The sequence below is a fragment of the Dromaius novaehollandiae genome, chromosome W (genome assembly GCF_036370855.1).
Source record: "Dromaius novaehollandiae isolate bDroNov1 chromosome W, bDroNov1.hap1, whole genome shotgun sequence".
Lineage (NCBI taxonomy): Eukaryota > Metazoa > Chordata > Aves > Casuariiformes > Dromaiidae > Dromaius > Dromaius novaehollandiae.
The window spans coordinates 29,984,905-30,008,833 of record NC_088130.1 but is presented as its reverse complement, the minus strand read 5'-3'; the positions used below and the strand labels follow the sequence as shown (position 1 = coordinate 30,008,833).

Here is a 23,929-nt window from a genome sequence, read left to right as displayed (position 1 = left end):
ATGTTGACAAGAAAAATCTGGTTGATATCAAGAATGCCAAAAGAGACTCAGCCCAGTCCTCTGTAGCAGAGAAGGATATTCCTCAGAATAGCTTAGAGCAGGTGAACCAGAGGTCAGTTGTTCACTGTCTGTTCCCCTGCAGAACAAGGAGACATCAAATGATGCCAGCAAGTGACGGACAAAGTAAAGCATATAATGCATAATTTAAGATGTCTAAGTCCTTGTTGTAGGATGTTGTGAATTTAAAATTACATTGGTTTGAAAAGCAACTGAATGAATGCTCAGAATTAAAAAAGCCCATCAGAAGCTATGCCAAGACCCAGTTTCTTTTCAGGAAACTTTCTTGTTGATATCTGTTCTGGCAAAAGGTGAATACCATCATAGATTGACGGCAGTATTATCAAACCCGATTCATTTTAGGGCAAATAGTCTTTATAGTTTGCTTTTTCTTGGAATTAAAACAATGTGGTTTGAAAACTGCCCCTGAATATCAGAATGTTAAATCTTTATTCAGAAATTCAAATTCTCCGTAGTTATCCTGCCTCTTCAGGGAGGGAAGGAAGCTTCATATCTGTTTCCCCTGAGAGATTCAGGTTTTCACATCAGAAGCCTGTCTTTCGTCCTATAAGTCATGACCATTTCTTGTTCTGGGACCTACTGTTTGACCTTAGCATCGTACTGAGGATCCTCATAGAGATCTTGGCCTTCATCAGTGAGAAAGAGGTGGTGATTTGCCTGCTCATGATCATTGAAGGAGAAGGGAAACTTATCAGATAAAAGCTCTGAATGCTCTGAGACTTACTCTGAGCTGCCTTGATTGCCTGAAGCTCAAAATAGTGGAATATAAATCCCATCATCAATTCATAAGAACTCAGATAGCAGTCTTAGACTTTATTGTACTAGAGTCTACCTGACAACTTTTCAGATGTTGGTAGAGCTCTTGAGACAATTTAATTTGTATCTAATCACTCAAGTAAGAATAAGCCTCACCATTCTTCAACACATCATTGACCCCAGGTGTGATAGCGACACACGCAGTCCATGCAAATGTTATTCTCTCTACTTACCAAACTGCTACCTGACAGCCCTGAGAAAAGCAGATTTTTAGTTACTATTGTACTCAGACTTCTATCATTGTGACTTGTGCCAGCCAAGTAAGAAAACTCTAACTACTTTTGGAGCATTTGCATTATCAAACTAAGGAACTGTACTGCTGTTCTTGCATATTATTTAAAAAACAGGATTTTATCATCATAAAAACTGTAAAGGACATGAGCCAAAGCCTAACCTATGCTAAAATATTCTGATATAAGAAAATGCCATTTTTTTAAATACTGGAAATTAAATCTAAAAGCTTCAGTAACTTAAAATAGTATTATAGTTGGAAATTACTTGTTTATCCATCCATCATCAAATTCTATCCTATACAACCCTGTCTTTTTGAGTGAATCAGTTTTAAGTTATTCCAAGGAATTCAATTAGTGATACAGCTATTTACAGAGGGAAAAAAAATCTTGAACAGTGTTTACTTGTATGATACACTGCCACTTCTGTTGAGCTATAGACCTGCCTTGGAAAGCTGTTCTATGCTCGGATGGGCTAATCTGCCCATGTACTAAAAGTTGTACCTCTTAGGTATCTATATGCTTTTTGTCATAGAGCAGCAATGATATCTCTGAATATCCTCAGGAAATGTATTCTTTTAGGCTGGCTTGACATATTTTGTCAGAGTGCAGTATCATACAGTTCTCATGACCCTTCGACAAAGAGCTGTGAGCAACAACAAAGGGAATGCAGAATACCTGTGTTTGCTGCGTCCTGTAACTTGCTAACTACACTGAGTCATGAAGTGGTTGATTTGCTACACCAGCCCATTCCTTATTTTGGTCCATATATGTACACTGCCGTGTGTGTTTCACATGGGAAGAGCTCTGTCAATCATACTAGAGATAAAAATACATCCAAGCGTAGTTACTTAGTGTGGCTTGCTTGCACCTTTAGTCCTGCTGTAGAAGGGAGGGGCATGTTGAATTGCAGATTCAATTAACTCTATCATATAAACTCATGCTTTAATGGAAAATAGCTACCTTTTGTTCCAAGACGACCTGATAATAAGACTTAAAACACATTTTCCTGTGCTTTCTGTTACTGGAAATCAAATTCCCTTTGCTTTGATCTTGTGAATGAACTTGACATGACCTAACCTTTATAGACACTAGTTAAATAGGTAAAGGAAACTTATTAGGGTGCAGAGGCTCAGTTACCTTGTAATAGTATCTGTGTGTGTTCTTTAACAATTCTAGTCTGTGCATCACAGAATGAGATAACCTCTAAGTCCACAGAGAGGCTACTTTCTCTCTTTGAGTCAGGGATATTGTTTGAAATATTGCAGATAAGTGTTGTGGAGAAACTGGCTTTCTGTGAGCATGGTTTCAATCCAGTCACTGGCATTAGAGGTTTTTCCTGTACCCCAGTTACATCAGAGAGCATAAGTATACCACGTCTGTTAACGGTGTGTTGTTTTTTGGGGGTTTTGGGGAGTTTTTTTGTTTTTTTTGTTTTTTTTTTTTTTACACTATTTGACTCTTTGGCAAGTGCTGTTGTGTCACTTGAGGCTCAAGAGGTAGTTAGCAACATCAAATATTTACTCTGTGCCCACTAAAAAAAAGAGAGGGGAGAACGTATTCATCTGGCTCATTATCTTCAGGTAACAATTTATGAAACCATTGGGCTTGCCACACTTGAGGACACATTGGACTCCTTAATAAAGAACCAAAATGAAGCTGAAAGTTCTGAGGCTGGTGAAAACTGCACTCTTCTCAACCCTCCTTGTGAAGATCCTTCAGGATCTCATAAGGATCTAGGCAGAAAAGTCAAAAGCATCGCAGCTTAGGCAGGTGTTTTTGGTAGCAGACTGATCTGGGTCTCAAGGCATAGCCCACTATCTGAGGTTCATCAGGACAGGCAATTATTTCTTACCTGTCATTCTTGATTCGAGACAGGTTTTCCCTATTAGTTGGTTACCCTTCATGCTGTCAGATGACCTCAGCAGTATGAAGTAGGGTTTCTCATTGTATGTCGTAAGTCTTCAATATCAGCTTTTAAGATCCTTGATCAAGAACTGTAAAATGTATATGCTACAGCTTTATTCCTTCTTTCCTGTCCTTTTCCCCATTTGCAAGATTTGATGTATAATAGTTTTTTAATGCTAGATGCTGGACTTGTTCCACCTTAGAAATTCCACCTCATTCTGCACTAGTTCACTTCTTAGTGGATTACTCTCCATGCTGCAGGGAAGGCAACATCTGCACAGGTAGTCTCTGCAGAGCACTCCAGAAAGGCAGTGCTACAATTTATTCTAAACTAAGAACTTCTGACTCGGTATTTGTCTGGTCCAAAGTTCTTTTCTTCTCCCACAAATGAAGATACCCTCACAGAAGGAGTGATTGTTGGTATTTATTCTTCATACTGCCTATTTACTTGCCATTCCGATGCTAACTTAAAAAACAAAAAAACCCCAAAAAAACCAAAAACAAACAAAAAAAACACGTAAAAAGAATGTGTTTTAGAGGTGCACTCTTTTAGGTAGCATAAGATAAAGACAGTTCCCCTACAGAAGGTGTCTCCGTACAGATGCAGCTATTCAGGGTGCTTCTCCACTTTAACGCTTGATGCACTAAGTCTCCCTGTTACAAACAATAGTTAACAGTAATAACTTTTCACACTAAATTTCAATTTCTAGACCCTTGTCCTAACATTTTGCAGGAACAAAATTTGATGAAGGATTGGATGAAAGGATGAAGAATATGTGAAAATTTGGGGAGGTTATAAACAACCAAAACCCGAAGGCTTTAACTATTTTCTTAATCTGGCCTAACAATAGTGATCAGCTGTTACTCTTTCGTCTGAAAGAGAGAAATTGGGATCCCTTACACTTATTATTTTAGGGAAAGACATTGTCTTATATTTAATAAAGCTTAACATATTCCTATTATCAGTATAATCCTTGTATTGCTTTTTCAGGTCAGCTGGAAGTAATCATGGATCGTCGGCTTATGCAGGATGACAACCGTGGCCTTGGACAAGGCGTCCAAGATAACAAGATTACAGCTAATATTTTCCGACTTCTGCTGGAAAGAAGATATGGAACAGATGTGGTATGAGTGGTTGTCTGGACTTTTATGGATAATTAATTATATGACATAAATTTTTTCTTTTGCAGCAGCAGTGAACTTAGTAAAGAAGTTATTCCATGAGCAGTAGAACTGAGGAAATTGAGTTTCCAAGGAGTTTTGTCAGATCTCTTGCATTGTCTCACCATAACAACTTCCTCTTCCCCTACACCTCACACAAACACCTACAGTCTCTACTTTCTTACCCCTGTCACCCTCCCATTTCCATCACTTGGTGGTGTGCGTTATGTATGTTTTGGAGATGATGCATATGCTCGTTGCATGACTAGCAGGTCAGACAAAACAAGCAACTTAAACTTGCATTGAATCACATTACTGGAGGACTGTTTTGGAAGTCTCTTCTTTAACTGTTGAACTTTTTTTTTTTTTTTTTTTTTTGGAAACTTAAGAAATTGGTGACTAATGAGAAATCTGCTTCTTGTCAATCAAAGTTGACTGAAACTGGGCAAAGGTTGAAAAATTATTTAAGATTAATAGAGAGAACAAGAAAACATGATCCTATAAGCTTTATTTTCTTAGGAAATGAGATTTCACTGGAAATACTTAGATACCAGACATATAAACATTCTCATTTCATTATCAGTCAGGGAAGATTGAGATTATTTTGTTGTAAGGAGATTTTTTGCACAACTTATCTTGATGCTTCTTTTTATATTTTAATCTTTTGAATAACTTTTCCATTTTCCCTCTGTTCTTTGCATTTTTCGCCCTTTCCTTTTCTCCTATCTTTGAGAAGGGCAAAATGAAGAGTACATCTTCATACTGAGGCAGTAGAATCATGATGACAGCACTGAGTAGATTTTAAAATCATCACACAGCTAAAGATAAGAGGTTGTATACTGAGCTACTAATGAATATGCAGATAAATTGGAATTAATTCTGTTTTATAATGGATATCATTAACCACTGGTGAGAGGATGATAATATCAAGCTTAAAGCTAATTTCCACAGTTTAGTGATTGACAGTTTTTTAAAGGTTGTACATGTCGTTATGATTTTCTAGTTTCTCATCTTGCATAGCATCAGCCATATATTAACTGCAGTTATCAGCATGGTATGGAAATATCTGAACTAACTTGAAACAAGCTAGCTTGAATCCTGGAAGCAGTCTAGCTATGACAGCTGTGACCATTGCACAGGTTATTCTACCTTGGCAAGAAGAGACCTGCAGAGAGATCTGTGCTGCCATGACAAACTCCTTTTAGTACTAAGGATCATTTGTGTTGTATTAAATTAACGTGTGGAGCTGCTAAATTAGAACTACTGGATATGGAAGACTATGTTTGCATTAGAAAATAATTTGGAACAACAGGAGCAGATCAAAACAGTTAGCACCATGGTGCTTGCATCTACACTGTTTGCAGTGTGGATATTTTTCATAGAATCATAAAATAATTTAGGCTAGACAGGACTTCAGGAGGTCCTATCCCTCCTAGTCCAATCCCTGCTCAAAGCAGGTCTGTTTTTATGTCAGAATACACTTAACACTCTCCAAAGAATCAGTTGTTGATTCAGACCCAAATGGTGATGTGAAAGTTTAGAACATATTTGGTGCGTACCTGCAGGGGAGCTTGTGGGTTAATTCCTTCTGAAAGAAAACTAGTCCATGCACACTTGAAATGGCTCTGCAAACTGAAACAGTGCTTGGTAAGTGGGGTTGACAATAAGTTTCATTTTAGAAAACTAAAGCAGTAATGTGGAAAGTAATTTGAGGCTACCTCTATTAGATTAAAGGCAGACTAAGCAACTGCTTTGAGGATTATCTGGTTAGTAAAATGCTTTGCGTATATATTTACCACCTTGTTTGGAGATCTCATTCAGGCATCATCACTGTAGCTGCCTTTTCTTATTAAAAGCCACTTCGCCTCCCGTGTGTGGGTGGGTGGATGTTTTTGTTTTGGTTTGGTTTTTCTTTTAGACATGTTCTGTGCAAGTTGGGTGAGACTCTTTCGAAGGCAATGGCATGCTACCTGGTAGGGTACCAGGTAGGGTCAGAAGTCTTTGAGGTTTTTTGGGTCCCTGGGTTCCAGCATCTACTCTCCTTCTCTTGACCCTTCCTGCTGAGCTTGTAAGAGTTTTAAATGCCTGCAGAGTCAGGCAGTAAGGGCAGCTGGTATTTGTACACTCTTGCAGGGACTTGAAAAGAAGGGGGATAAGCAGTGAGGGGGAGTAGGTGCAGTCGAAGAGGTGGTGTTGGCCCAACTGCTTTGCTCCCTTAGCACAGTGTGCACATCCCTCAGGAGTAAAGCACTTCAGATGTGTTGAGTAAAGATGCATTATCTTTCTGGTGCTATGTCGGGAATTCCACTTTGCTATATTCTCGGACTGTTCCAGCACTCTGTTTTTCAAAATACGTCTATCTGAATATCAGTAATATTTTCTGATCCATGTAATTATTTGAGATCTATTAAAATAAGGAAGGGTAGTACTTGCCTTTTCTCTGTTTGTTAAATGTACAAATATGTATATTTTATTGTGTTGTTACTCAGAGGGTAATTGTTATAATAGTTTAATAATAGCCCTGTCAGAAGAACTGTGAAGAAATTATATGCAGTTTAAATCTGTAATGGGCTGCAGAGTGTGATTCATACACTGACCTTAATTTTGTAGTAAAGATCTATTTTGTAATTGACTTAAGGTGCCATAGAAATTACAGGAGAGACCTTTGATTGCTTTGACTGCATCTTTGCCAGCACAAGCTTTTTCTACAGTGCATTCCAAAATATTTCATTCTGTCTCTTCTCAAAAACTTTTCTGGAGAACAGGATTTTTCTGCTCTTTGGGAAACTTTCCTGTAAAAGGTGAGACTGTGAAGTCTAGGATATTCAATTCTTTAAGAATGAATTAAAATAAGTGTGCATCACTTTGGAGTAATTCCTGTGGGCTTTTTGGTTATGGCAATATCAACCAAAAATTTCTTTTCATTTACATCTCTGCAATGCCTTTTTTCTTTCCCCACCTCCCCACCTCTTCCTTGAACAGTACATTTTAATGGCAGAATCAAGCAACATGGATGTGTTTAGGCGCATGACTGACCCCTCCAGCAGGAAGGCAGAGTTTGTAATAATCACTAGCATATTCAAGTAGCCTGTATTCCACTAAGTCCTTAGTCCTCATGTTGCCTGTTTGTTGGCTCTTGAATTTTAGTGTTGCAGCAATAATGATCTAAGGGTATGAATAATTTAGGATTTGTAGGAAGTGGATAATATCTTTTTTTCACCAATGACATAGCTGGAGAAAAGGATGTGATTCCACACACCCACTTTCTTCCTCATGCTTCTATTTCATACTTTGCCTTGACTTGCTTAATTCATATAACAGAATTTATAGCCCAGTCTCTAGCAATGGGCCAGTATTCACTGGCTCAGATAGCTTCTGTGGTTTGGGGGGAGGGTCTTTAGAAAAAAGATGATACAGACAGTTAATAAAATTGCAAATATGTGGCAATTGGCTAATACAACTCTTTTTCTTCCACCACATAAGACTATTCTTTTTTTCTTATTAAATATCTATCAGTAACGATTTTCTCTGAAACTATATGCTTGATGATGTAGCCATTTGCGTCTGATGACTGAATTGCATTTGCCACCTGTGGTGTGCATTTTTATAATGTATATGTATATTCTAGGTAGTAGTTATGTATGCTTGCTAAGGCAGAGTAACAATCAACTGCTAATTAACTCCATGTCTTGAAGAAGCAGAAACCTGTCATTTACTTAACCACTTCCAGTGAGAAGCATTTTCAAGCCCGTGTGTGACAGCCTCCAACAGTATAATGGTTGGATTTCAGTTATGACTACCATAGTGAAATCTTCAAATGTATACAGAATCTTAGTTTTGAGAGGTTTTTTTTGGTGACCTCAGAATAAGAAACTTTTGTCCTCTCCCCCCCCCCGCCCCCCCAACACAACGCATTATCTGTAGAGCCTTGCCATGTAAATTTAGTAAGAAATATGCACCTATTGTTTCTATTTCATTTGAAGAGAGATTCAGGTATGTGTTATTTCTTTGCAACTTTGCTTAAAAACTATAGTTACATTATTATTATGATTATTATTACTGCTACATAGATGATACTGTATTTCTTACGTTGGAAGTTTGGTGCTTGAGAACTCCTTCACACTGTTGTCTTTTATCTACAAATGCTACCTGTTTTCAGGCCAACACCTTCCTCATTTTTATACCAGTGTACCTTACAGCTTAATTTTTTTCAAATAGTGTTTTTCTCTGGCACTGTGATAAAGGTGTGTTGCAGAAAGATTCTAATTAAAGACAAATTTATTTCCAAGCTCCAATCATGTGATACTGGTCAAAGCTGTAAGGAGCAAATATTCTTATTTCGTAACAGGGCAGCAGCCACTCATTATAGATGGCTCATAGTGAAATAGGTAGTAAAGAGGACTGCCTTAGTCTGATTGCTGGGCTTGCAGTTGTGTTTCAGTTTCCTGGTATGTACATCTCTACAGTGAATTACTTACCATTTCCTTTGTTAGTTTTTATTTGTCTTCATATTGTGTGCACTTGTCTGCCAGCTCTGTTTATATGGAAAATATTTTACTTCACCTAGTATACTTAGTATTGAAGCTTGGTCTCATCTACTTTTAGCCCACATAATTCACCAAAATGGGAGGGTATGCTTCGCTTAGGTCTTTCAGCAACTTACCTGAGTTTGTACAGTTTGAGATCTTAATTCTAAACTATACTGTATCACCACTTCATCTTAAAGGCCTCATTCTTCCTGCAAGCTGTGGCAGTAGGAGAGAGCCCCCCTTAAAGGAGGGATAGATGCTCTAAGCAGGGTGGTTCTCCTTGTATTCTGCAGTGAAGTAACTCCTAAAGGGATTATTTCCTTGAATATGGAAAAAGCAATCTCCATCAGCAGCAAGGGACTTTCAATGCAGATAGCCCCTCTGGGCTCATCTGCAGCAGACAGAAATTTGGAGATATTGTGTAGCCTCTGTCTTTGTCATTGTTTCATTGAGCTACTTCCTCATCTAAGAAGAGCTCCAGAAAATTTTTGATCCCTGGGTTCTGTGATCATCCAGGGCAGCTCAAGCTCTTCCCAGTCAACAAGGTTTATATGTCAGGGATGGAGAAACAGAAAATTTAGCACTCTGTCCCTTCCACAACTATGACATTGGTTATTTCTTTGGACATTAAGTCCGTCCTCCTTTTTCCTGCACCATTATTAACAATGTGAATACTGTAAGAAGAATCAGAGGAGAAAAAATATATTGGATGATAGAGGCTAGAACTAAAATAAAATACTTCTATCATTAAGAAAAATGTATCCTGCTGTTCACCTACTTTTTGGTCCTTTTCATCCAGCCGTACTGATGGCTACATATTTGTCAATCTCAATAAGTACGAGTGTGTTGATGGTCATGATGGCCAGTTACTTTCCTTGCTATTTACACTCTTCTGTAGACCAACAAATCCCCATACAATTGATTTATAGAACATCATCACAGTCACAGAATCTGACTAAATGCTAATTAAATTTAACACAAGGACCTGACAATGATAAAAGGAACAATGATAGATGGAGAGACCGAAGTAACCTAACCAGGGAGGAGTGGTACAAACTGAGTTGGCTATGCCTGAGTCCATCAAGGCAGAAAAACTAGATTGTCTCTGGTGTCCAGCCCAACAAAATATCTCAAAAGAAAACACTTTATGTGTACTAGGGGGATTGTTGCCTAAAGGGGTATTGGACTTATTAGGAGATGTGGATGAGGAAGAGAATTTTGTTACGGGATGTTCAGGGGAAGGGACATAGGGAAGGATCAAGGTGTATCAAGGAGGAACAAGTGTGGGAAAACAGGAAAGGAGAATAAGAGGGTCTGGTCACATGCAAGAAGCCTGCTGCTAGGCATGATTTTCTGACCGAGGACAGACCCACAGTCTGTCCTGTATTCTTACTAAATTCTGCTTCTGTGCAAGTGCTCTGCCTTTTCTGAACCTGTGCAAACCATTTAGTCAACTTGAGTCAGACTAGCAAGCAAGTGGAATAATAGTTCTGGGTGTCAGCTACTGGAGAGAGAGACAATGCATCTGAGGGACCTGTGGGACTGGATACTCTTTGTTGGAGGCACCCTTACTCTGTGTGCACGCGCGCATGTGTGTGTTAACTGCTAACAAACTTCAACCTGACAAGTAGGAGGCCAGCATCTGGAAGGACTCAAAGTGTGAGCTGGTGACTGGTTAAGAAGCCTAAGGTCGAGGCCTGGGTATCAGATGGATTTAAAGTCTACACTAATATTTGAGGGATTAGTGAATGTTGAGTGTGCTTGTGAATCAAGAAAATGATGGTGTTTGACTAGTGAACTTTGGTCATGATCAGCTGGAGAGGACGATCAAGATCAGATTGTCCCTCCTGATCATGTTTATTTGAGCACTCTGTGTGCGTGGGGCAGGGGGGAGGGAGTGCGAGTAAAAGCACTGCTCTCTGTTTGTGTGGCTGGCCAAGCGTGTGACACGTGTGTGTGCATACGTGAACCTCTTGGGAATACATGCTCAGCTTTGCTACTGTGTGGACCTGGGAATGCAGAACCACAGCAGCCTCTCATCTGTCTGAGTGGGATGAGAGGAATCTCCTGGTCTTAGAGACCACCAAATTCGGCTCCAGCATATTATGAAGGAAAACTCTCCTGGGTCCAAAGTCCACTGGATTTGACTACCTCTGACAGTCACAGATTACTCGCTTGCAGTCTCAGTGCCAGCTACAGACAGTACAGAAACTCCAAGGGGATTTTAGAGTTACTCTGAACTAGCTCAAAACCTTGTGGATATTTTACAATGCCTAAGAGTTTTTATTTCCTACATAATGAGCCCTTAGGGACCCCTTTTATTTAGTGTGGCAGAAACGTGTCTCTTATGTAGCAGCCTCCAAATGAATTGATAGAAAATATCCCATTCCCAGAGGAGATCAGTTTTTTGTCTGCTCATCTGAGTCTTCCTTTGCTGGTCACTTCAACAGCTATCAAAAAAGCTAAGCATTCTAGAGCATGATTTTCAATAAAGAACTTGAAACGTATTGCTGAAATAGTTTATGCTTTGATATGCAAAACTGTAAAATAAGTGATGAATATTTCCGTGTTGACAAAACAAATACATGAACTGTTCAGGCAGATCTAATCATTTCTTTTTCAGGATTTTTGCCCCAGGATTTCAGGAAAGACTTTGATGCTCCTCTATAACAGAAAATAACTTGGCATCAGTATTCTTGTTTATAGCCACCTTAAGATTTCAGGATAGCTGCCTGTTCAGCAGTCACACTTGTGGCTGGCATTTCTGGCTGCGGTTTCACCAGGCTTCCCTGAAAGAGTGGGATTCATTGTAGAGGACTTGTTCCATTAAAAAGGCTTCTTCAGGCTTTCATAAGGAAGATAATTCTTCTGAAAATTCTTGTGCAGCTTCAAGATCTTAAGTGTTCTGAATCCCACTGCTCAGGGAAGGTCTGCCCATCACCTTTCTTCATTTCTGTTCAGTCTTAGTGTTTCTCTACAACCACTAGCCAGTATGAAAGCTGGTTCAAGAGGTGGGACAGTGTTTCTTTTGACACTTGGTTACATCAACCTTGCAGTCTTGAGAGAATTATTCACCTCAGAAGAAAAAAAGCTGTTACTATTAATGCTTTCCCTTTATGAAAAAGGCTGGAAGTTTGGAGGTCTGTTCGAGATTGAAGGAGCTCTAAATCCTTTTTCAAAAAAATTAAATTCAGAACTGTGACTTTGGTGTGAATAATCCCATTGCTTCTGAAGAAGGATTGATTTAAATGTTTTCAACCTGTAAGATCCCTTCTTCCAGTCTGCCTCAGTATCTAACCGGTATTTGTTTCACTATGGGTGTAAACCCCACTATATAGTATCTGTTTACCTTCTCAAAAGCACCAAAAGTTTTCGCCTACGCACAATCTCTGGCTCCAGAGATTGACATCAGATGAAAAGGGTTGATGCTGTATCTTTATCTGGAGGATCTTCTAGTGAAGGATCCAAAATTTCAGAAAATTCCAGACTTGGTCCATGGTTTTTGTATTAGAATGTGTAATTAGCTGAATTTGAAGAAAATGCATCTGCTTTCCACTTGATGAGGTAAGACCCAGGCAGTCTTGCATGTGAAGATTGCAACCAACTTGAAACACTTTACTGCTTAATGTCTGTGCAAGAATGTTGTACAATTTTCTTACTGTCTGCCTATTTACAGACATCCCCTTCCTCAAGTGGGGAATGCTCTATATGGTCAGGGATTCAAGACTTTTCCTCTCAGGGAAGAATATATGTATTTTAAAGCTAAGGCAGCTGCCCTTACATGTCACCTGTTTTTGTCGTGTGTTGTAGGACAACATATTCACATGGTTGGTGTTGTCAGCCATTGTTTCTCACCTATAAGCAAGCTAGCACAGTATCACCCAGCCAGGCTTTGCACATATAAGCAGCATCTCCTTAACTGTGCAGACACATTGTCAATCTTTGGATCTTGGGAAGAGAACCAAATTTGCCTTTCTAGATCTGTTTTTGGAAGCTTTGAGTTCCTTGGCTGACAACCTCAGTTGCTGTCAGTTGCTAGATTATGACTGTGAGAGATTTAATCATGTTGTAGCTCCATGCTTTGGGACTAGAGATGCTCTGAAGAGTCATCTTACTCTAGAGATCAGAATTTTTAGTCCAGAAATGCTCTTCCTCTGAGAGTGCTGCCAATTGTTTTTCTGAACCTATGATTGTGAGAGTTGATAAACGTGTTTCTTTTGAGTCTTATGTCATGCAGTATAAGGGGGAGTGAGAGACTTCCTTCAAGACTAGTTCAGGTGATTTAGTATCAGAATCTCTTGATCTGCCTCCCTTGATTCAGCAGGCCCAGAGCTCCATCTTTCTCCAGATTTTGTTTGAATGTCCTGAAATGCAAAGTCACCATCCACACTTCAGCATGTTTGATAAGATAGTTTGAATGCTTTTGGAGTTAGAATTAAATTTCTTTTGTGAGTAGGGCTGTTTTGCTTCATAGCAGAAAACTGTCTAGAGAAGGACTAAACTGTCAAAATTTGTGATTTGATGTTCATGTCTGCCCCAGTTTCCTATCCTTACATCTGTGTTGGAAACTTTAGAGTACTTATGTATGTTGAAAAGCTAATTGTTTCTCCATTAGCTCGATTAAAGTCCAATTATCAGCTGTTTCAGCTTTACTTTCTTCTCTACAGTGTTTTCCATTTCTCTCTTCCACTCTGTTACTAAATGATTTCTGAAGAGTCTAATTAGTGTTTTTCCCTCTAATTAAGGAGCCCTGGTCCTCAATTAAAATTCTTACCAGAAAATCCTTTCAGTCTTTTTTTTTTAATATGTTCTATCCTCCATTTATCAATAAAACAGCTCTTACTTCTGCTACAAGGACAAAGGAGATTCAAGCCCATATGCTGTGTTCTTCTAGAGCATTCTTTATAGATGAAGCCATTTCTAGAACTTGTTCCAAATTGTAACCTCAGGGTTATATTAGAGTGTTTGGAGGGTTTTTTTGTTTGTTTTTTGTTTTGGTTTTTTTCCCCAAGACTGAAAATTTAGAATTACTCACCTTATTTTTGACGATAAGGAAAGATCCTATATGAAGATTTGTTTACATCTATTGCACAGTCATTCAAGGGGGTTGTATTTCAACACAGAGGATTTCCAGTTGGATAACCAACTATATGAGCATACTATAAGGTAGTTTAGAAAGGAACTGTGTGCTTTGATTAGAGCTCATTAAGCTAACACTCAGCTCTGTCACTGGCATCTGTCAGAATCTTGCTGGTACATAACGTTTGTACGGCTGCCAGTAGAGCTCCATTCACGCTTTTAGTGCTAAACGCTCTCACTGAAGTTGAGGAAATAATTCCTCTTTGAGAGAGCAGTATTTCAGTCAGATGGAGACTGTGGGATTCTGTCTTAGCAACAGCAAGGTACTGCTGAAAGCCACCCACATGGTGAATGTACATATAGACTAACTGTTCTTCCAAATGTGGTGTCTATACATTCAAAACCTTCCCTTCTATCTCTCCCGTAGAGTCCCCTTTAAATTCTGGATCGCGTGACTGCCAGGGGAGAGGCACGCTCCCATCCTTTTTATGGCTGTGGTGTACGTAGGAGGAGAGTGGGATTTGAAGCGTCCCTTCTGAATCTTCTGTATTAGCATTATCTTTGCAATATTTGCAAAAACTTGCTTTTCCATTTTGGGTTTTCTGGCAGCTTTTGATACATACTTGACTATCAAGGTGCCTGCCATTATTACAGATGTAGATCCACTGAATTACCTCCCCTGGGAAGAAATGACTGCACTTCTGTTGGTGCAGACATCCAGAAATTGACTCTGGTTCCAGGACCGAGAGTACAAGATTCAAGATAAAATCTCTGCCCAAGTCTTAGTGCACCTTTTCAAAGTTTGAATTTTGGATAATGCTCAAGTAGAACGCTTATGCCTGTAATAAAGTTGCACATCTAAACACAGCATTATTTTTATATTATATTCTAATTTTGAGTGACAGTTTTTCTAAACCATTTTAGGTCTAGGTAACAGAACTGTTATGCAGGAATTCTTCTGCTTGTGAGAAAAGAGATAAAATGTTGACGTCTGCCCACAGAGCTCTACTACACAATGCTGAATTTCATGTTGCAGCTGAGCAGAACGCTCTTTTCTGAAAGCAGCGGTCACAGGAATTCTTGTTTTGGTCTTGAATGTATCAAAATCACTTCTGCCAGCTCTGTTTCAAATCATGCTAGTAGGCACGGCCAGGGCTCAAATGCCTCCGCATGCACAGGTGCTCTTTTGAGGATGTAGTAGTCAAGCTTACTCTTGTTTGATGAAGGTAGCACTGTTGCCGTAAGTCATTTTCCCCTATGTTACCAAATGTACTAAAAATGATAGCTTAGTTTTCCATGTGGAAAACAGAAGCATTATTAAATTGTTTTCAAGTTCACACTACTATTCTGTTCAGAGCACTTCCAGTGATAGAAGCTGGTAGTATATATGCAGCATTTCAGAGTACCCAGAACAAGAGACCCTTTATGCTCTGGAGCTGTTTAGAAAAGATGACAATCTTGAAAAGCAGACTGGTAACATCAGGAGTGAATTTGATAATTTTTTTCACTAAGCAACTAGGTGAGACTTTAAGCTCCCAGCTCTAGGGCAATTATCTGACCTCTCCGATCAGGTGCTTGAGAACTGCAGGGCCAGTGAACAGGGAATTTGTGACTCTTTCTTAAAATTTGTCAAATATACTAAGTTTCAAGTGAGATGTTTCAGGCCCCCTCGCCACCAACCCTCCCAAAAGTCAGCCTTCCATTTTCAAACAGTAGGTCCTCCTAACAAATTTCCAACCTTGTTGAAGACAAATAGGTTGACAGCACAAAGCAAGAGAGGAGTGAGCAGCAGGGGCTAACAGTAAATGTTGATAAGTAACCCATTACAGGTAGTTTTTGATTAGGAGGCTGGAGGGCAAAGATGTTTTCTAGGTTACATATTTGAGCTATAACACTGAAAACTGAGCAATAATGTAAATGGAGATATGTTCTTAGGATCATTTTGAAAGACGTAGTAATGATTTGTAAAAGCAGTAGATACTCCTAGTACTGGAAAATAGAATTAGCAGATGATCAGAAGTTTCCAGAAGTAATTAAATGGTCAGTCTATAAATTAAAATATTGTATTAAGTTAATAGAATCATATGTAAAATAAATGGGTTTAGAAATTTAGACATGTTGATGTATTAACTTGTTTTTACAAATATGTTCTCTGGTATTTTGCAGAATGAAGAGAAATCATCAGTCAGTTTTCCCTCACTCCTTAGCCATATAACTTCTGTTTTCATAAATCATCCTGTAATTCCAATGACAACTTATGCAGATTTAGGTGTCCCTGAGATATTAAATACTTTTTCCCCACTCATGTCATCCATGCCTTGTGACGTGCATATAGTTAATCTGAGGACAATCCAATCAAAGGTAAGTCAAATTACTATTTTAATGAGCAAACATATGATACAGCTTATTAATACAGTCCAGTAAAATATTTTCCTCGTATTATATACAAAATTCACAATTTACCTTCCTAAACTGCAGTGTAATGATTAGCTTTTGTAATTCTGCAAGAACTGAAAGCTTGCAGCTCCATGCTGGTCATTGTTCGAGTGTCATGACAGCTCTTGGGTTTGCGATATTAGTTTGTGCACTTCAAAGGGAAAATTACTAGTAGTTGTACACTAGGTGAACTGTCATTATAGACAAGAACAGTTCTTTTCCACAGCAAAAGTAGAGCTATGCCCTGCAGTGAATTTCTTCCATGCCAAAATGACCTCCTTAGTTCTCTCCTCATTTCCTTCTTCCTTTTTCCATCTTCCAAGAATGAGTGGCAAATGTCATAATTCTTATTAATTGACACAATACAATTTCTACAGAAATGTAAACTTCTACACTGCTTTAGCTGTTGGAACTGATTTTCTAGAGATTGTGTAATTACAATTTCACAGAAAAAGGGCATCAAATTAAAATAGACTATTATGATTTAAGGCAGAAATCAGAATGCATGGGAGTGCATTAAAGCATAAATGAGAAAAAATGTAAGGGAATTCCTTGTTTCCATTTAAATTGTTCCCCTCAAAGAGGGAAAAATTTTTACTGTTGTAAGATATGTGATCCTGTCATGGAAGAGTGCAATGCCTTGGGAAGATGAAAATTGAAGACATTTTTAATAAAACCCTAGTTTTTAAATTGGCTGACACAAGTTTTACCTACAATAAATAGACTGGGCCTTAGAATTTAAAAATTGACTTCATTTGTTCTTTTATGCTAAATATAAATACATATTTTTGTCCTGTTGCTTAAACTTTTTAATGCATGTCTGTTAGCTCATAGTAATCAGTAATGTTTAAATGATTTTGTCATCAAAATCTTAGCAATGTTGTCCTGAGATACTGCTTCTGAGGCAGCCTAGCAAAAATTTTTTCCATCTAGGACGCCCATGTGAGGACAACATTAAACTTTTCAGAGAGACCAAAATCAAATCAAGCCTTGGCAGCTGTTCTGAGAAAGGCAGTCAGAGATTTGATTGTACAGTAGTTTGGGAATTTTTGTCATATGACATTCCTGTGAAGTTTTATAGGATTAAGGATATTGGCATTTGTTGAAAATTGGTATAGGTTTTCATATGGTTATAGCCAAGTTTAGAAGGTATACGTGAGGTAAATTACGTTCATACTCACTGAGACGTTCCCTTAGGCTTGTGTACACTTAATCTAATTTACCTAAAGATGGTATAAGAAGAGGTAAGTAAAAGCAGATGCAGAGGCCATAGTAACTTGCTATGTCTTGCATCTCTTTTTATAATAAGTTAAAACAGCGTAATTCTTTACACGTGGGTGCTATGTGCATGATAAAGTCTTGGGAAGTCTGAATGGTTGACTGCTATATCACAGACGTTTATACTTGGCAGAGCTCTATTCCTAAACATTTTGTTAATTATTTAATAACTTCCTATTTTAAACATTCTGAATCTTAATTAGGATAATATTTCATTTTGAAAAACTGAAGAGTTGAAATAGTCATGCTGTTATTTGAAATGCATTTATTATGCAGATGACTACAAGATGATTCCACTGGATATAGAGAAAGTGTTGATATCCATGACTGGCTTGTCATTTCTAGCATCGCTTTACCCTCATAGGAAGTCAGGCTTTTGCAGTATGAATTTTAATACTCCACTAATCTGATGTTTAGGCAGACAGTATTATTTTGTGTGCATAAAAATGTGTATTTTTAAGTGCAGTGCTTTATTTCAGCTATATGTCACATCAATGACAGTAAAAACCAAGCCTGGTATTTCACAATTGATAGCTGAAGCTAATTTTGTTACGTCATCGTAATTACCTTATTTAATGTAGAAAATGGTTCTACTGTTCCAATAAACAATGTAGAAAATTTTCAACCCTTGAGGATATAAAGTGCTGTAAACCTGTTTAACTATGCTGCTGATGAACTCAATTCACTAATTAATAATCTGATATTAGGTTTTTTTAACCATTTTGTTTAGAAAAACCTTCTCAAACCAAATTGAGATTCATTCATGCCTTGCAAACTATGCAAAGTTTTCACCAGCCATTGATTTATATAAGTATCTCATTTCAAGCCCAAATTCAGTTGAGTACATTTTTACTATTTTGAAATGAGGAACTTAAAACAGAGACATTAAGTTTATCAACTTACTACTTTTTATCATCTCGATGAGTAACTAATATTGTGAATTTGTAGTACAATGAGACTGTGTCATACTGTGTTTCAAGTAAGCTGGTTTTGGTTCCACAGCCTCCTTTACTAAGAGGAGATGGGTTTGGACGTGAATCATATTTGATTAAGACATCTCTTATGCCTTACACTTCCAAGGGTTAAAGCGTAATATAAAGCTTAATGCTTATTGCCATAGCTTGCCTTGGAAAACTGGCAGTTTTCTCCCGGGTGTGATGTGAAAACAGTTTTTTCCCTAAGCACCAGCTACTGCTTAGGGAAAGTGCTGAATACTTAAAATGTATTTCCTTAAATGGAAATGTATGCAATGTGAAGAACAACTTCCTTTCTGCTATTCTTCCTGTACGATTGATTTCTTATCCCTTCTTATCTCTTAGTATGAAACAAACAATTTTTGTAAAAAAAATAAACAGCTTCTCAGCCAGTTCCAGCATCTGGCCTTTTCTGAAGTACACATCAAAACAAGATGCCATTATTAATATGATGGCGTATCCTGTGACCATTTTTTCCTAAGTGATTCTGGTGTTTTGGTCCAAACTACAAAGTTGAGATTGTAGATTACCGTATGATGCTAATTGAGGCTCAAGAGCAACATATATTTTATCTACAAACATAAAATTTATTTAATATTTGTATTGGTTTCCTGTAGACCTTAAGCTGAGTAAGATTTTAGGGACCAGATATGCAAACTGAAAATTTGATGGAAGATAGTCACTACGAATAATTAAAGCTGGCTATTGTAATTATCATGTGTTTTCTATTTTGTTTTGTTTTTACCTTGTAACTTATCTAGGAAACCAATTAATACAACTACACCAAACAACTTAAGCTACACTTAAATTTTGAGTCTGCACTTATGTATATATCTATCAGACTTTGAGCTCCATGGTTAACAACTTAAATTTATATTCTGTAGTAATTTGTATGTCTGAAATCACTTTGCTCTTCAGCTCTTTTTATGTTTAGTCTTATAACATTAAAAGAGGTATGGCCCTTCAATCTAGGCTGAACATTATTTGATGCGTAAGTGCCTCTATCACTGTAAGCTTATGATTAGCTTATGATATCCTAAAATGTCTTGCTTACTATGTTACTTTCTGAGTAACTTGTTTATTTGCAGGCAGATTTTGAGCCATCTGATGAAGCTGCTCTGATCCTTCACAGGAAAGGATTTGATTGTAGATTTTCAAACAGAGACGTGGGTCTGTTCTGTTCTACTACTCAGGGAAAGGTATAGTGACATTTTATGGATATTTTCCAATGTAATTTTTGCAGAAACATTGATATTAAAGTCAAATTGTGGTTGCAATCTTAGTAGCTATTTCTCAAGAGTGATAATTTCAGGATATTATGTTTATCTCGAAAGCTGAGTATAGTGCTTTCCTTTGATAAATACATGAAACTTCTTGTGTGTAAATTACCATGTGAGCATCAGCAAGTAAATGTCTAGGTTGGAGTTCTAATTTTACTAATTTCCCATAAATATTATTTTCAAGTAACTGATAAGTATTCCTCACATAATTTTCAAATAGTGTAATGTAAACAAGCTTATCAAAGAAAGAGTTGAATTACAAATTCTTGTGTGTTCTCGGAATAGTATTACTTAACATATTCACAAGTCCTGTGACTGCTACTTTGAAAACTGTTACCTCTTACAGCATATCTTTGTCTGCTCCTACTCACTTGTATGACCTGCATCATTGCAAACATCAGCATGTCGCATATGCTGTAGATTGTTGTGATATATAACTGCTGTCATAATCAAATCTTGAAATAGGTTTGGGATTTTTGTTAACAGGAGACTGTTGTGTGTAGAAACAGGAATAGATTTAGTCCAAATATTTCCATTAATTTTTTTTTATTGATTTAAGCTTAATTTAGTTGCTTTGAAATGTGAAAAGCAAATACTCCCTGAAATGGCTTTTTCTAGTGTATAGCATTTGAGACACGGTATCTAGAAATATTTGGTGTCCTTGGTGTAAGATGTGGTGGGCTATTACCTGTAAGAAATGTGTGATTTGGATCATTGCTAAAGATTAAGTTAAAGTCAATTTTAAGGTATGTGTTCCATTTTCTAAATCATATATATTTTTTTCCAGATAAAGGTGCATAAACTCTTTAATAAATTCAGCGTGGAAAGTCTTACACCCACATCTTTATCTTTGATGCATTCACCTCCAGATGCCAGAAATATAAGTGAAATAAATATGAGTTCTATGGAGATAAATACGTTCCGGATTCGGCTAAGATGAAATCTGGCTTTAATACTCAGATAGAGAAGAGGAATCTGCAATTGTATCTCCTCCAAGTTTCACGTGCAATAAGAAGCACATTATTGTTATTCCAGCTTCTGGATACTGTGAGAAAAAACATACATTCTATAGTTTTTTGACCAACACAGTGAAAAGCCATGTTACAAGCAACGTGTTTTTTTTTTTTTTCTTTCCTTCCATGAAATACCAACATCAGTATAAGTTAATGCAACAAGTGAAGAAATTTCAAAGGATGTTAACCTCTCAACAGATTAAATCTCAGGTTAAATGCTAACTGATGGTGTATCTGGTGTTCTTATTTTAATTTCGGGGGGGGGGGGTTGGATTTTAAACAACCTGTTTTGCTGATCCTTTATGAGTTTACGTACAAGTAATTCAGTATAGAAATCCCTGATGCAGCTTGAAAGTAAAATGGAATAAAATATTCTTGAGTAGTAGCTAATGTCCAAATATTTGCAAACTTTTGCATAAATGACAATTTCAATTTATTCCATAATTAATTTCAATTTATTCAACAGAAAAGAGGTTTTTGAATTGTGGTAGAATGAAAGCTTGCAGTTCTTGTGATAAGTGATGGTAGACTTTAATGCTTCTACCATTTGCTTGAACTATGTAACTAGGGAAACATGAATCTACAAAACAATTTTGCATTGAAAATGTTTAATAAAACTCCCATTTTGTTACTTGACATACTGGGATATGTGCAATTATTCCATTATCATATATGATGAGAAATGTCAGTAATTGTCATGAATACAAGATTTTTTACAAAACTCATTTGGATATTGATGTTCTCTGAAATGAGTTTTCTATTTCAAGATTACCATATCAAGATAAATGTGCCTTATTTTTTGATAAGTCTTGTTACAATTTTGGTGTCTACGTTAATGTTTTTGGGGAAGGGTAGTTTATATAATACTTAAACTGTGTATCTCCTGTTTGACAATGCTGGCCACACTCTGATCTATGTCCTCCTGCACCAAGTTTGTGCTATCTTTTTCTGAACATTTTGACTATTTGAATGTATTAAAATGATGTCATATCACAAAACAACAAAAAAATCAAGAATTACTGTAAAATCTAAATTCAGCTGCTTTCAAGGAAATTGCAACTTGATGCAGAGATTTGATAGGGAGCAAGATACAGTTTGCAAACCCATCATGAGTCGTGCTTGCGTGTCACAGACTGTGATGACCTGTGCATTCAGAATCATGTGCCTATATTTTAAACATCATTTCTCAAACCTGCAACCTCACTTAACATTGCCAGTGTTCACATTACTGAAGAGTAGATTCTTACTCTTTTTGCTTTGTTTTCACGTATTAGCTAAGTCACATTTAGTGCCGAAGCCATTGGAGTGTGGAAAATATTTCCCTACATAGAACTACTGTTTACAATTAAAACATATAAACATGCATTTGAGTGTGATCCCCTTTACTGAGCTTTCTTTATCTTCATACCTTTTCTTTCCATCTCTTGTTTAACCTTTATTTTTCCATACGTCACTCTTTCTTTAATAATAATGCATGAAAAGTCAACTGATAAGAAGATGTGCTATTTTCTAACTCTTCATACTGCCAACTGTACTTAATTTGATCATTATTGTTCCACGGTGTATCAAATTATATCTTGTAGCTACAGGCAATCTTAAAGAAAATGAAAGTAAAGTTTTAATTTCATGCATTGTCATGGCTGGATCTCTGTCAGGATTGTGTAGGCTTCCCTACTTAACTCAATCTACTGTATGTTTTGTAATTAATGGAATATTTAGCAGGATCTGGTGCAAGTTATGTCAAGAACGTAAGAACCACTAACCATAAATTGAAGAATCAGATGGATCCAATAAATGGATGTTTTCATGCAATAAACATGTACTGTAAGTTTTCTTAGTTAGAGTATTTGAACATATTCTTTTTTGTTGGAACTTACAGCTTGGTAGACTTGCCAGCAGGAGGTTCTAATAACATTTATGTTGTTGCATCTTAAGAATTAAAACACTTCAGAGACTTTCGTGTGTTCTGTGCAAGAGAGCTTTCAAAATTCTATTTTAAGTTTTGTTAAACAGTAAAATTTTGATGCAATAAAGTTTTAAAATATGTTGCCTGTTGGAATTGCTTCCAAAAGATGTTTCATAGCATTGTGTCTTTTTATTTTATAATCAGCTGTACAATCATGATGCCTGAATCTTCTTTAACCAGCAGATTTAGTCTTTGTTCTATTATTTTGCCTTTTTTTTTTTTCTTTTTAATGCAGCAACAGAACAGCCTTCAATTTGGGGTCTTTTCCTAAAACCTTTAACTACGTTAAAACTCCATAGTCTGATAAGAGATTTTACCATGATTGGTTCAAGATGTGGCTGTTGATGCTTTTCAGCAGCTCTTGTGAATTCTTATGCTGTACTTCTATTAGAGATTTCAAGTTCTTGTTTTCCTGTGCATTTGCCATCTAATTTCATCATATTCCTTATTTTTTCTATTTTATAGCTGCTGGTTTTTTGACTACTGGTTAAGAGAATCAAGCATCCTTACTTTCAGCCAATATTGTTTTAAAGACAATGCTGTAGAAGAAATGATTTAAAACCTTGTAATTACTCCTCATATCAGAGTTGTAACTGTACTGAAATTTTTTTTTTTTTTTTTACATTCCTTTATCTGAAATGTCTTTGTTTTTACTTGCTCATATGGTCTCTGAAACAAACTGATTTAAATTGAAGGGTTTTGATATTTTCTCTTGGAAGGTTTTATATCTTTGGGGGAAATGTAATATAAGATCTCTAATAAAGGATAATCTTATTGTGAGATGTGTTCAGTGTCATCAATACCTTAACCACTTAACCATAGCTAATTTAAAAAAAAAAGAAAAAGAAAAAGCAAACACAATGTCTTTAAGAAGGTTGATATATCAGTTGTATTTGGGAATAAGGATTTTCTGTAGTGAAATGCACTGCTGATGAAAGATGCGATCTTATTTCACAGGCGCCAAACAGATGAAGATAGGTACTGAGTGCAGAGACCTTAACATGTGGGAGTGCAGGACATGGAAAGGGAATGGGTTTCTCTTCTTTCACAAAAGAGATCTCTCATGCTAAAATAACAGAAAATAATAGCAGGTGTAAAATGCTAGAATAATTTTTTACTGTCTTGAATTAATCTCATTTCTCCTTCTGTGTATTTTAGAGTAATAGAATGGAAGCTATTTT

The 23,929-nt window shown here is 37.0% G+C and overlaps 1 protein-coding gene across 1 annotated transcript in view; it reads left to right on the top strand.

Moving 5' to 3' along the window:
- Window positions 1-23,528, top strand: part of LOC112995230 (alpha-mannosidase 2) — a 125,635-nt gene extending 102,107 nt beyond the window's left edge. The window contains exons 19-22 of the mRNA XM_064500779.1: window positions 4,024-4,157; window positions 15,968-16,162; window positions 19,578-19,688; window positions 20,557-23,528. Coding sequence (XP_064356849.1) covers window positions 4,024-4,157; window positions 15,968-16,162; window positions 19,578-19,688; window positions 20,557-20,709 — 593 coding nt within the window. The 3' untranslated portion in view covers window positions 20,710-23,528. The remainder of the gene's footprint in view (window positions 1-4,023; window positions 4,158-15,967; window positions 16,163-19,577; window positions 19,689-20,556) is intronic.
- The last annotated feature ends 401 nt before the right edge of the window (window positions 23,529-23,929 follow it).